At 47.7% G+C, this 13,896-nt stretch overlaps 1 protein-coding gene across 1 annotated transcript in view; it reads left to right on the forward strand.

The window, feature by feature from the left end:
• Positions 1-436: 436 nt before the first annotated feature.
• The window catches only part of LOC145346382 (neural-cadherin), a 250,739-nt gene continuing 237,279 nt past the window's right edge, over positions 437-13,896 (forward strand). Inside the window, exons 1-2 of the mRNA XM_080193542.1 lie at positions 437-442; positions 803-1,661. Of these exons, the coding sequence (XP_080049668.1) occupies positions 437-442; positions 803-1,661 (865 nt within the window). The remainder of the gene's footprint in view (positions 443-802; positions 1,662-13,896) is intronic.

A 13,896-nucleotide genomic window follows, 5' to 3' on the forward strand; every position in this document is an offset into this window, starting at 1 on the left:
CCCAGGACAGTATCACTTTCACTGGGGACAGTGTCACTCCCACTGGGGACAGTATCACTCCCACTGGAGACAGTGTCACTTTCACTAGGGACAGTATCACTCCCACTGGGGACAATATCACTCCCACCCGGGACAGTGTCACTCCCACTGGGGACAGTGTCACTTCCACCCAGGACAGTATCACTTTCACTGGGGACAGTGTCACTCCCACCGGGGACAGTGTCACTCTCACTAGGGACTGTATCACTCCCACTGGGGACAGTGTCACTTTCACCGGTGAGAACTCCAGGAGAGGAGGGGGGCGTGGTTCTGCAGCATTCCTTTGATTGGATATCTTGCATTGTGGGCGGTGCCGCTGGCTATCCGCGCTGCGCTCTGATTGGTTGGGGTCCCGAGTGGGCGTGGCAACGGTGAGGGGGCGGGGCTGGCTGATTGAATGGAAGTTAGAAGCGGCTCTGAGTGTGTGTGAGGGACAAGCCCAGCCTGGGATCGCCAGGGAGCTTTCCCCAGCAGCTCTGATACCGGGACAGGGGTGGGAGGGAAAGAGCGTCTCTCAGTCTCCGAGTCAGCCTGGGGCTTTAATTGGGACTGTTTCATTTGGTAAAGTCACTGCCTCCAGGTTAGCTGCACTTTCAGAAGTGGGAGGTTTATTTGCAGCAGGTTGAGTTTAGCGGAGTGTGTGTGCGTGAGGGGGAGAGCCATGCAGCTGCTGCCTGCTCTCCAGCTCTCTGCTTTCCTCTCTCACTCTCTCTGCCTCCTCTCCCTGGCACTGCCGCTCTCTGACCCCACCCCGCTCTTCCAGGGGCAGGTCTCCGAGAACTCTTCACCTGGCAGCCGGGTGGGCGGCCTCAGCCTCCCGGTCCGCAGGCTGTGCCCTCGGCTGCCGCCCGGCGCCAGGCTGCAGTGCGAGCTGGCCGGCGAGGGCAGCGGGCTGTTCCGCCCCCAGCGCAGCGGCGGCCAGCTGGCGCTGAGAACGGCGGCGCCCTTGGACCGGGAGAGGAGCCCCGCTTACCTGCTGAGGCTGAGCTGCCGGGCGGCCAGCCCGGGGGGCGGCAACTGCACCTCGCCGGCCCGCCTGAGGGTCAGGGTGGGCGACCTGAACGACAACAAGCCGGTGTTCGGCAGCCGGGGGGCGGCGCTGAGGCTGCGGGTGGACGGGCTGCTGCCGCTGGGCTCGGAGATCGCCCGGGTCACCGCCACGGACCGGGACGAGGGCAGGAATGCCGAAATCACCTACCGCTCCTCCCCGGAGGTGCGCCAGCTGTTTGTGGTGCCGGGCAGCGGGCAGATCCTGGTGGTGGACTCGCTGCTGGGGATGGTGGAGCCCCTCAGCTTCTCGGTCTACGGCCAGGATAAAGGGCTGGAGCGGCAGCGGAGTGAGCCCCTGACCGTGCAGCTGAGTGTCAGAGCCGGGGGCAGGCGGGGAGCCCGCTCGGTGCCCGAGGAGGTGTTCCACTCGCTCACCGTCTCTGAAGAGGACAAGATCGGAAATGTCATTTACACCGTCCCCGACTGGAAGTTCCAGAGGCGGTGGTTTGAAGTGATCGCCCCGGCCGATGCCCCCGTCCAGGTAGAGAGAGACTCCGGCAAAGTTTACCTGTCAAAGAGACTTCGCGGCAAATCCACCATCCAGGTCACTGTCAAAGTCAGCAATCAGAAAGGTAAGTGGCATTCACCCTATTTATCTGAGCCAGGATTTTTTTTATATTGAAATTTGTCATTCATATGAAATTTACTGCCGTTGCTATCTCTCCCTCATTGCTCCAAGGTCCCACTTCAACAAATTGCATTTACATTTATTTAGCCAACGTCCCAAGTTGCTTCACCGAGTTCGGAGAGAGAGAAAAAGATCAAACTTCAGCCAAAGGATTTACGAAGAGGGGGTTGGCCAAAGGCTGGCTCAGGTTGCGGTTAAGCAGGAGAATTGGAAAGCGGAGTGAATTGGGACCGATGTGTTTGAATGAAAATTTCTGAGTTGGGACAAAATTAGTTAAATATCTTGTGATTTCGTAATGTAATTACTACTAGCCTAGCGAATTTAATTCTCCACTTAGAAGATCGTTGCAACTGGAGAGAGGCAAGAGGAGGAATACTGATGATCACATATTTAGATAAAAGTGGATCCAGAAATCTGGCAATTTGACAGACCATACCAGAGAACTATACATGCTGGTGAATGTCAAGGAGGTATACATTCTGGTGTACTTCAGAGAGCTATACATTTTGGTGTACTTCAGAGAGCTATACATTCTGGTGCATATCAGGGAGTTATACATTCTGGTGTACATCAGGCGAGCTATACATTCTGGTGCATATCAGGCGAGCTATACATTCTGGTGTATATCAGGTGAGCTATACATTCTGGTGCATATCGGGGCGATACATTCTGGGGCATATCGGGGCGATACATTCTGGTGCATATCGGGGCGATACATTCTGGTGCATATCGGGGACTATACATTCTGGTGCATATCGGGGACTATACATTCTGGTGCATATCGGGGACTATACATTCTGGTGCATATCGGGGACTATACATTCTGGTGCATATCGGGGACTATACATTCTGGTGCATATCGGGGACTATACATTCTGGTGCATATCGGGGACTATACATTCTGGTGCATATCGGGGCGATACATTCTGGTGCATATCGGGGCGATACATTCTGGTGCATATCGGGGACTATACATTCTGGTGCATATCGGGGACTATACATTCTGGTGCATATCGGGGACTATACATTCTGGTGCATATCGGGGACTATACATTCTGGTGCATATCGGGGACTATACATTCTGGTGCATATCGGGGCGATACATTCTGGTGCATATCGGGGCGATACATTCTGGTGCATATCGGGGCGATACATTCTGGTGCATATCGGGGACTATACATTCTGGTGCATATCGGGGCGATACATTCTGGTGCATATCGGGGACTATACATTCTGGTGCATATCGGGGCGATACATTCTGGTGCATATCGGGGACTATACATTCTGGTGCATATCGGGGACTATACATTCTGGTGCATATCGGGGACTATACATTCTGGTGCATATCGGGGACTATACATTCTGGTGCATATCGGGGCGATACATTCTGGTGCATATCGGGGCGATACAATCTGGTGCATATCGGGGACTATACATTCTGGTGTATATCAGAGAGTTACATGTTCTGGCGCATATTGGACGACTACACGCTCTGGCACATATTGGATGGCTACACGCTCTGGCGTCTATTGGATGGCTTCAGGTTCTGGCGCATATTGCACTGTACACGTTCTGGCGCCTATCGCACTGTACACGTTCTGGCGCATATCGCACTGTACACGTTCTGGGCCTATCGCACTGTACACGTTCTGGCGCCTATCGCACTGTACACGTTCTGGCGCATATCGCACTGTACACGTTCTGGCGCCTATCGCACTGTACACGTTCTGGCGCATATCGCACTGTACACGTTCTGGCGCATATCGCACTGTACACGTTCTGGCGCATATCGCACTGTACACGTTCTGGCGCATACCGCACTGTACACGTTCTGGCGCATATCGCACTGTACACGTTCTGGCGCATATCGCACTGTACACGTTCTGGCGCATATCGCACTGTACACGTTCTGGCGCATACCGCACTGTACACGTTCTGGCGCATACCGCACTGTACACGTTCTGGCGCATACCGCACTGTACACGTTCTGGCGCATACCGCACTGTACACGTTCTGGCGCATACCGCACTGTACACGTTCTGGCGCATACCGCACGGCTACACGTTCTGGCGCCTATCGCACTGTACACGTTCTGGCGCCTATCGCACTAAGAACAAAGAACAAAGAACAACCCAGCACGGGAAACAGGCCCTTCGGCCCAACGAGCCCGCGCCGCCGCATCACCCTACACCTATTCTACCCTGCATGTCTACGAATGGAACCCTACTCAGTCAGATTCAGGGAAGAAATAGTGTCAATTTGGTAAAAACCGATCAGCCTAAGAGCACATCTTTGGGGTGTGGGAGGAAACCGGAGCGCCCGGAGGAAACCCACGCAACCACAGGGAGAATGTGCAAACTCCCACAGACACAGGCCCAAATCCATGTGTCTGCACAGCCAGCAGTGCTAGTCACTGGGCTGTTGCGGCGCCCGTCCACCGGTCCAGGATCAAGCACACACACCAACATGAAGTACTAGGCCACTCCCGGAACTTCCAAGAGCAGCCCACGCACGACCCGCCGTGTGCATGCCCCTCGCTTGACACGAGGTGGACCTTCACCTGTGGAATAAAGACAAAAAATATTAATCATACAGCCTGCCCTTCCGGTGTCTCCCGAGGTTTAACCCTATTTAATAGCCCCTACCATATCCCTCCATTCTCGTTTCACTCATGTGCCTATCTAACTGCATCTTAAATGAGTCCAACGTTCCTGCCTCCACCACCCTACTCGGCAGCGCATTCCAGACCCCCACAACTCTCTGCGTAAAGAACCTTCTTCTCACCTCCAAATTATACCTCCCCCCCCTCACCCTTAAATGATGACCTCTTGTGTTCGTACCCAGTCTAGGGAGCAGTCTCTCACTATTAACTCTATCTATTCCCTTCAGTATCTTATATACTTCTATCATGTCCCCTCTCAATCTCCGTCTTTCCAAGGAGAATAGCCCCAGTTTCTTCAATCTCTCCTCGTAACCCAGCCCCTCCATGCCAGGCAACATCCTGGTAAACCTCCTCTGCACCCTTTCCAGAGACTCCACGTCCTTCCGGTAGTAAGGTCACCAGAACTGGACGCAGTACTCCAAATGCGGTCTAACCAACGTTCTGTACAACTGAAGCATTAGACGGCAGCTTTTATACTCTATGCCCCTTCCTATAAAGGCTAACATCCCATAAGCCTTCCCAACAACCTTCTCCACTTGTGACGCAACCTTCATGGATTTGTGAACCTGCACTCCCAGGTCCCTCTGTATGTCTATACTCCTAATCGGCCTACCTTTTATCACATAGCTCCTCTCTGCATTATTCCGTCCAAAATGCATCACCTCGCATTTGTCAGGATTAAATGCCATCTGCCACCTATCTGCCCACTGCACCAACCTATCTATATCCTGTTGTATCACCTGACAATCCAGTTCTGTACCCGCCAACCCTACCATCTTGGTGTCATCAGCAAACTTGCTGATCACACCACCTACGCCCTCTTCCAAGTCATTTATGTAGACTACAAAGAGGAGAGGTCCCAGTACTGAGCCCTGCGGCACACCACTGGTCACTGGCCTCCAGCCCGACAAGGTCCCCTCCACAACTACCCTCTGTCTCCTATTTCCCAGCCAGTTCTCAATCCACCTAGCTACCTGGCCTCGTATCCCATGCGCCTTAACCTTTTCTACCAGCCTACCGTGAGGGACTTTGTCAAACACCTTACTGAAATCCATATAGATGACATCAACGGCTTTCCCATCGTCAACCGTTTTTGTCACCTCCTCAAAGAATTCCACCAGATTCGTATGGCAAGACCTCCCTCTAACAAAGCCATGTTGCGTATCCCTAATCAGATCGCAACGCTCCAAATGCTCATACATCCTACCCCTAAGTATTTTTTCCATTAACTTCCCTACCACCAACGTCAAACTCACCGGCCTATAATTCCCAGGGTTATCCCTACTACCTTTTTTGAACAACGGGACCACATTTGCTACCCTCCAGTCTTCTGGGACCTCACCTGTGTCCAAAGAAGAGACAAAGATGTGCGCCAGAGGCCCAGCAATTTCATCTTTCGCCTCCCTAAGCAGCCTGGGATAAATACACTGTACACGTTCTGGCGTCTATCGGACGGCTTCACGCTCTGGCGTCTATCGGTCGGCTTCACGCTCTGGCGTCTATCGGACGGCTTCACGCTCTGGCGTCTATCGGACGGCTTCACGCTCTGGCGTCTATCGGACGGCTTCACGCTCTGGCGTCTATCGGACGGCTTCACGCTCTGGCGTCTATCGGACGGCTTCACGCTCTGGCGTCTATCGGACGGCTTCACGCTCTGGCGTCTATCGGACGGCTTCACGCTCTGGCGTCTATCGGACGGCTTCACGCTCTGGCGTCTATCGGACGGCTTCACGCTCTGGCGTCTATCGGACGGCTTCACGCTCTGGCGTCTATCGGACGGCTTCACGTTCTGGCGTCTATCGGACGGCTTCATGTTCTGGTGCATATCAGAGAGCACTCCATTTGTGCATATTCCAGTCAAATGAAGCAGAACTCTACTCATCGACTGCAGTGACATTTTTAAAGTTCAAAAAAAATCTGACTGTCCCAGTTTCTCTTCACTAACCACAATTAAAAAGGTGTCAAAAGTCCATCAGGAAAGCTTCAAAATGTGTCTGTACACTGAGTAGCAATTATGCAGCAACTGGTGTATGAAGGAGCAGTTTATCACTACCTCCTCCAGGTGGTATGATACCACTACTAAAAATCTCAATCAGTCTTAGTTCATTAAATGTAAGATACAGATTCACCACTCCTTTTTGTCAGAGCGATTTTAAAAAACACGTTGCTTCAACTTGCTAATTTTTCTGATTAGAGTTTACTCTAGAGATGAGAGGTTAATGGGATTGACCACCGTGGTACTAAATCAAACAGAGCAGGAAAGCTCAGTTTCATTTATTGCGCTGTGCAGCTGTGCAATGAGAAGGGGCGATCTCATTGAAGCGTGCAAAATTGAAGCATGCAAAAGGGATCGAGACACTAGATGCAGAAATGATGTTTCCCCTGACTGGTACTAGATAGCCACAATGTACACAATCTCAGAGTAAAGGCGGGCCATTTATGACTGAGGTGGGAAGGAAATTCTTCATTCAGAGGGTGGCAAATCTTGGAAATTTTCTGCTTTGTAGGATTGTGGAGGTTCAGTCATTGAATATGTTTAAGACAGATGTGTAGATTGCTAGGCAGTATAGACATCAAGAGATATGGGGAGAATGGAGGAAAATGACATTGAGGTAGGAGAGGATCAGGTATGATCCAGCTGAACGATAGAACAGGCTCAAGTAGCTGAATGACTAGATCCTGCTATCGATGGTCTCAGCACCTCTGGGTTGGGAGATGTAATGGGATGTGTGATGTATGCAAATAATGTATGTTGGGGTTTGGGGTGCATACTGCCCCTTTAAGGGGATTAGCTCCTCCCACTGTGGGACCAGGCTAAGCAGTCTAGGTCCTGCTGGTCGGATATTGCACACCTAAAATAGTGTTCCCAATGTTCATTAAGAAGCCTATCTTGTGGTCCTTTGGGCACTGTACTTTGAGAAGTGTATTCACAATAGGATGGGGCATGGAGACGATTTGGACTAGCTCTCAGCTGGTGGCACATTGGTCTCTGAGTCAGAGATTGTGGGTGCAAGGGTTGACACTCCAATGACTGAGGGTGTGCTGCACTGATGGAGGTGCAATCTTTGGGATGAAGCATTAAGCCCAAGCAACATCTGCCCTCTTTAGATGGATGTAGATGGTCTCTTGGCACTATTGCAAACACAGGATGGGAAGTTCTCCCCAGAGTCCAGGCCAATATTTATCCCTCAGTCAACATTACAAAAAGTAGATGATCCGGTCATTATCACATTGCTATTTGTGCATGTTTGCTGTGTGTAAGTCAGCTATCATATTTCCCACATTAAAACAGTGACTATTGTGATGACCAAAAATGAAAAAGAAAACATATCTTGTGTTTAAATCAGAGACTGGAGACTCCAGTTCCCAGCGGGCCTCAGAATATTTGTGCATGCGCCAAGTGAAGAATGACCTCCCCTGCGAAGTTTATTGATTTCACCATCTTCATAGCAGACCCTATGCAAATACACAGTTCATTTCTTTATCTCTGTAGATTGGTAACTGGCCTTGTGTGCCTGCACAGAACAGAAGTCAAACAGTGTGAAACTGGAGGTCAGGTGACTTTAAGAGGCATGCCATTCCAGAGAAATGATGTGGTGACGCTGGTGTCGGACTGGGGTGAACAAGATGAGAAGTCACACAACACCAGGTTTATTTGGAATCACAAATTTCAGGAAGGGGACAGGGAGAAAGACCAAAACCACAAAGAAAGTCCCACACCAGGAAATGAGACAGAAAGAGATCCCAGGAGGAAGTCCAAGTTAAAGGACAGGGAGAGGAATCTGAAACAGGTCCTGTTAAGTACAACTAAAATTAAGAAACGGAGAAATTGGCTTCAAATTAAAGAGGAAAGGTTGCGGAGGGGATACTTGAAACAAATTAGGCTTGAGAGAAACCAGGAGATCCGAGGAGGCAGCCGTAAGTTAGTGACGCTTTCTTGTGGGCTTTTGAATAGGAATGTTCTGCTTGGCATAGCTGAATATCTGTGAGTGTGCTGGGAGGAGAAGCTTGAGTGTATGTGATGATCCAAGGGAAGGAACATCAGAAGGCAAGAGTGAAACCCTGGAAGTGGATCCTTGTTGAATAGAATCCAGTGGAAGCGATGCTTGGGAGTGAAGTCCAATTTCTTTGAGCATGGAGATTGGAAGCTCTCACGAAAAAGGTAGAGTTTCAGTGAGACAGTTGACTCATGGCATGAGCAACATCTAGGGAAGTTGCTGAGAAATTCAGACCCTGTTTTGGTGGTACCTGTCACTCATTTTGGGGTGTGGTCTGGTGACAGGCCACAGTCTGTCAATTAGTTCACGTGTACCCCATGCCCACCCCGTATAGAAGTGTATTAGATAGATATTATAAATTGTATTATCTTTACAAATTTGTATATATCTGTAAAGGTGTAGGTGGGTTGAAGGAATAATATAATTTGAATCATGTACTGGTGTTTATATTTAAATATTTCCAACCTTTTTACCTCGTGTAATGTAGTTAATTTTTCTTGTTTAATAAACATTTTATTCTTGAGGTTAAAAGTGCACCAGCAGACTCCAATGAATATGTTCATCAAACTGCACTTCACGGAATAAACAAAGTTAGGGTGTATTGAGCCAAGTTTCACTCTGTCCCAATGTTAACATCAGTTGGGATCATAATAGTAGACTTTAACAAGTACTTCATTGGCTGTAAAACACTTTGGTGATCATGAAAGGCACTATATGAATGCAGGTCTTTCTTTTTTTTTACTCATGATAACTATTTGATAATTTCGGCACGTATGTTGCCTCCAAAGATGAAGTGGCCTTTGCCAGTCGCGGTATCAGTATTCACAAATAAAAAATGATTATTTGAGTCAGATACTGGTTGATGCTCGACACCTGGAAGACTATACCTTTGCTGCACTTTAGTCAGTTTGGGTCTCAGCTGTGGCTTGGCTCTGAATCTGGAGGTGGTGGGCTCACTTTGCTATGCACCGTTAGAACTATTGAACTTTGGATTAGACATTAAACCAAGGCTCATTGCCCACTTAATAAGTATAAAATGTCTGATTTTCAGGAATCTATTTCTGGATTTGAAAAAAAGCCAAAGGTGCTAATGATATACAATACGAATATGGCTTCATTGTTCTATATGGTACATCATACCAGCTGTTCTAGTAATATTTAATAGCAGAACATCTTTGTGCATTGAAGTAATGAATTCATATTAATTGAACAGACTAATGGAGATTATTAAAAGCGCCTAGGACTTTGTAATACACTACTTAGCAGTGGATGATGCTGGAGCCTGGAGGTGGTTTTACAATGACAAGCTGCTTGATTTGGCAATCTTTAAGCTTTCCTGTGATGTTTCATTGCAATGGCACACCATCTCCTGACCACAGAGGCGATTCTCCCAAAACAATTCTAAGTGTCAAATTTGGTGTAAAAACTGGAGTAAATCATGGTTTCTTCACCAGGTGTTTCAAAATGAATCTCTCACACTTTGCGTACTGCAGAGCGCACGAGCATGATTTACTCCAGAAACCAGTGAGCGGGGCCTATTTCTGCTGGAGAGGCACCATGGTGCTGAGCAGGCCACTGCACATGCATCGATCTGTCAACGAGATCAGCGCATTCGCAGTAGCCAGGCATAGCTGGCCCCCCCAATCGCTGGCCAGCTCGATCATTGGCTAGCCCCGTGACACCCACTTTGCTGGCCCCCACTGACATGTCTGGGCCCAGCCCAACACCACCCTCACCTTCCCAGCCCACCTCAATCTCCCCCAACCCGCCCCGATCATTGGCCTCCCTATCTCTGTCACCTGAATGCAGAGTGGCAGTGGGACCCCATCCCCCTTGGCAGTGCCCCATGCCCAGTGGACAGTGCCATGGTGCCCCCTGGGAATTGGCACTTTCCCCCTTGGGCAATGCCACGGGGCCCAGGCTTGCACTGCCAAGGTGCCTATGGCCAGGGGGCACCCCCAGATATCCAACTCCCTGGGGTCCTCGATTGCCTCCTCTTCACTCCAGTGGGTTTGGGCTGCCAGCTCTCCGCAAGTGGGGAGCTATTGTTAACCCTGCCGCAGTGAACCATCCTGGTTGGGGGAGGGGAAAGGCTAGCGGGCTCGGAAACTTCAGTCCCAGACCTACTAATAAGATTCAAATAGTATTAAAATAAGTCTTTGCATATATTGTGTAATTCCGGGCCAATTTCTGGCAGGGAGCTGGCGGCACCAAAAATCTGGCATTGGGAGATCCGCAGAGGCAATTACGTCCAGAGGACAGCCCGTGAAATGGCCTCTGCTCTAGGCTCACTCTGCTAAATAAGTAGCACAGTGGGATGGGAGAATTGCCCTCCACATTTACTAAACATAATTAGGGTTTATGGAATTGGGGATAATACGCTAGTTTGGATTTTGGATTGGTTAACAGGTAGAAAATAGATTAGAAATAAACAGATCATTTGTTGAATGGAAGGCTAGGTACCTTGAGGATCAATGCTTGGGCCTCAGCTATTTACAACAAGAAATTACCTTTATGAAGTGCTTTTAACAACATGACATGTCCCAATGCATTTCACAGGAGCATGAGGAAACAAACTATGACACTGAACCACATAAAGAGAAATTAGTTCAGATGACCAAAGAGATAGATAAACTTTAAGGATGTCTTAGAAGAAGAAAGCAACATTGAGAGGTGGAGAGATGTATGGAGGGAATTCCAGAGTTCAAAGCCAAGGCAACTGAACACATTGCGTCACTGATGGAGCACTTAAAATCGGAGATGCTGAAGACGCTGGAATTAGATGAATGCAGATATCTCAGAGGGTTGTGGGGTTGGAGGAGATTACAGAGAGAGAGGGGCGAGGCTATGGGGGCATTTGATAACAAAGGAGTGAATTTTAAAATCAAGACATTGCTCGACCATTGCTTTACAATCTATATATATCGACAACTTAGATGAGGCGGCCAAGTGCAATGCCTCCTAATTTTCTGATGAAACATAATTAATGAGAAAGTAAGCAATCAAGGGGGGCACAGCTGCAGGTGAATGGGAAAGAATTTGGCAAACGATATTTCATGGAGAAACACAAAGTTAGTGCACTTTGATAGGAAAAATAAAAAAGTGGACAATTTAGGAGACTGATAAACATTTGTATTCAAAGGGACCTTGTACACAAATCACGAAGTTAGCAAGCATATACAGCAAGCAGTTAGCAGAGCCAATCATGTTAGCCTTTATTACAAAAGGTTTGGAGTATGCAAATAAAGAAATCTTACTGCAATTGTGTATGGCCTTGATGGAACTATACCAGGAGCTCTGGTGTGCAATTTTGGTCTTTTTAACGAAGAATGAGTATACTTGCTGAAGAGCCAGTTCAACAAAGGTTCACTGGACTGATTCCCAGGGAGGGATTTGTCCTATAAACAGAGATTGAAGAGATGAGTCTTTTTTTTGGAGTTTGGAAGAACGTGAGATGATCTCATTGATAAGTAACTAGCTGTATCATAGAAGACAGAGGGTAGTGGTGAAAGGAAAATTTTCAGACTGGAGGCCAGTTACCAGCAATGTACCACAGGGGTCAGTGCTGGGTCCTCTGCTATTTGTGATTTTTATTAATGACTTGGAAGTGGGGGCTGAAGGGTAGGTTAGTAAATTTGCTGATGACACCAAGATTGGTGGAGTAGTGGATGAGGTGGAGGACTCTTGCAAGCTGCAAAGAGACAATGATAGGATGCAGAGCTGGGCGGAAAAGTGGCAGATGGAGTTTAATCCTGATAAGTGTGAGGTGATTCATTTTGGTAGGACAAACTTGAATGCAGATTACAGGGTCAACGGCAGGGTTCTGAGAAATGTGGAGGAACAGAGAGATCTTGGGGTTCATATCCACAGATCTCTGAAGGTTGCCACTCAAGTAGACAGAGCCATGAAGAAGGCTTATAGTGTGTTAGTGTTTATTAACAGGGGGTTTGAGTTTAAGAGCCTTGGGGTTATGCTGCAACTATACCCAACGTTGGTGAGACCACATTTGGAATATTGTGTTCAGTTCTGGTCACCTCACTATAAGAAGGATGTGGAAGCATTGGAGAGAGTGCAGAGGAGATTTACCAGGATGCTACCTGGTTTGGAGGGTAGGTCTTATGAGGAAAGGTTGAGGGAGCTGGGGCTTTTCTCTTTGGTGTGGAGAGGATGAGAGGCAACTTAATAGAGGTTTATAAGATGATGAGAGGGATTGATAGAGTGGACATGCAGAGACTATTTCCTTGGGTGGATATAGCTCTTACTAGGGGGCATAACTATAAGGTTCATGATGGGAGATATAGGAGGGATGTCCGAGGTAGATTCTTCACTCAGAGAGTGGTTGGGGTGTGGAATAGACTGCCTGCTGTGATAGTGGAGTCGGACACTTTAGGAACTTTCAAGCAGTTGTTGGCTAGGCACATGGAGCACACCAGAATTATAGGGAGGGGATAGCTTAATCTTGGGATTGGACATAGCTTGGCACAACATTGAGGCCGAAGGGCCTGTACTGTGCTGTACTGTTCTATGTTCTATGAAACATAGGACATTCTTAAAGGACTTTAGAGGATAGTTGCTGGGAGAATGTTTCCCCTGGCTGGCAAGTCAAAATCTAGGTGTTCATGGTGTCAGAATAAGCAGTTGGCTATTTTTGGACTGAGATTAGGAGAATTTCCTTCAATTAAAGGTTTATAGACCTTTGCAATTCTCTATCTCTGTGGGCTGTAGTTATTCAATTGTTAAGTATATTCAATTCGGAGACTGATAGAATTTAGACTCCTTCGGGAATCTAGGGATATGGGAACATTGCAGAAAGGTGGAGTTGAAATAGAACAGGCATTGTTTTAATGGAATGCTGGAGCAGACTTGAAGGGCAGAATAGCCTATTCCCGTTCCCATTTCTTACATTGTTAGAGCACTATGAATAATATTCAGGTCTTAGAACTCACTGAAAAGAAACTTTAATTATCTGACTTTGAGCTAATCTATCCATACAGCTGTGTATAAACAGAATACACATTAGGGAAAAATTGATCCTACTGAGAACTATTTCTATAATTCATTGCTGGCCGATTCCTTTGGTTTTGCTAACAGCTTTTCATTGTGAAATGAACTTTGTATCCCTACAGTACGACCTCTATTTAATCATGTACTAGTCGTTCTTCTGTGGTGTTTCACACAGGGACTCATGACTCAGTATAGTCTTCAGATGATGTGGGGTTAGACGTCAACCAAGAATTGAATCGTGGCGCAGAGATAAAGTGGGAACTTGTAGTTATACGGTATTTTTCATGACCCCAGGATGTATCAAATTACTTTACAGCCAATTAAATAAAATTCAGATGTAGTTATTGCTATAATGTAGTGAATGACATGCGATATGTTCTCTGTTTTAAAGACCTGTGTTCTGTTGAGATTTTTATGTGAAACTTTGATGTTATATTGGTATTATTGTTTTTTATTGTGGCGGTGGATTTAGCAGATAAAAAATGGCACTTAAGTGCCAGCATTGGTAGGAGAGT

The sequence above is a fragment of the Carcharhinus amblyrhynchos genome, chromosome 8, assembly GCF_965287045.1.
Source record: "Carcharhinus amblyrhynchos chromosome 8, sCarAmb.v2.hapA, whole genome shotgun sequence".
Taxonomy (NCBI): Eukaryota; Metazoa; Chordata; class Chondrichthyes; order Carcharhiniformes; family Carcharhinidae; genus Carcharhinus; species Carcharhinus amblyrhynchos.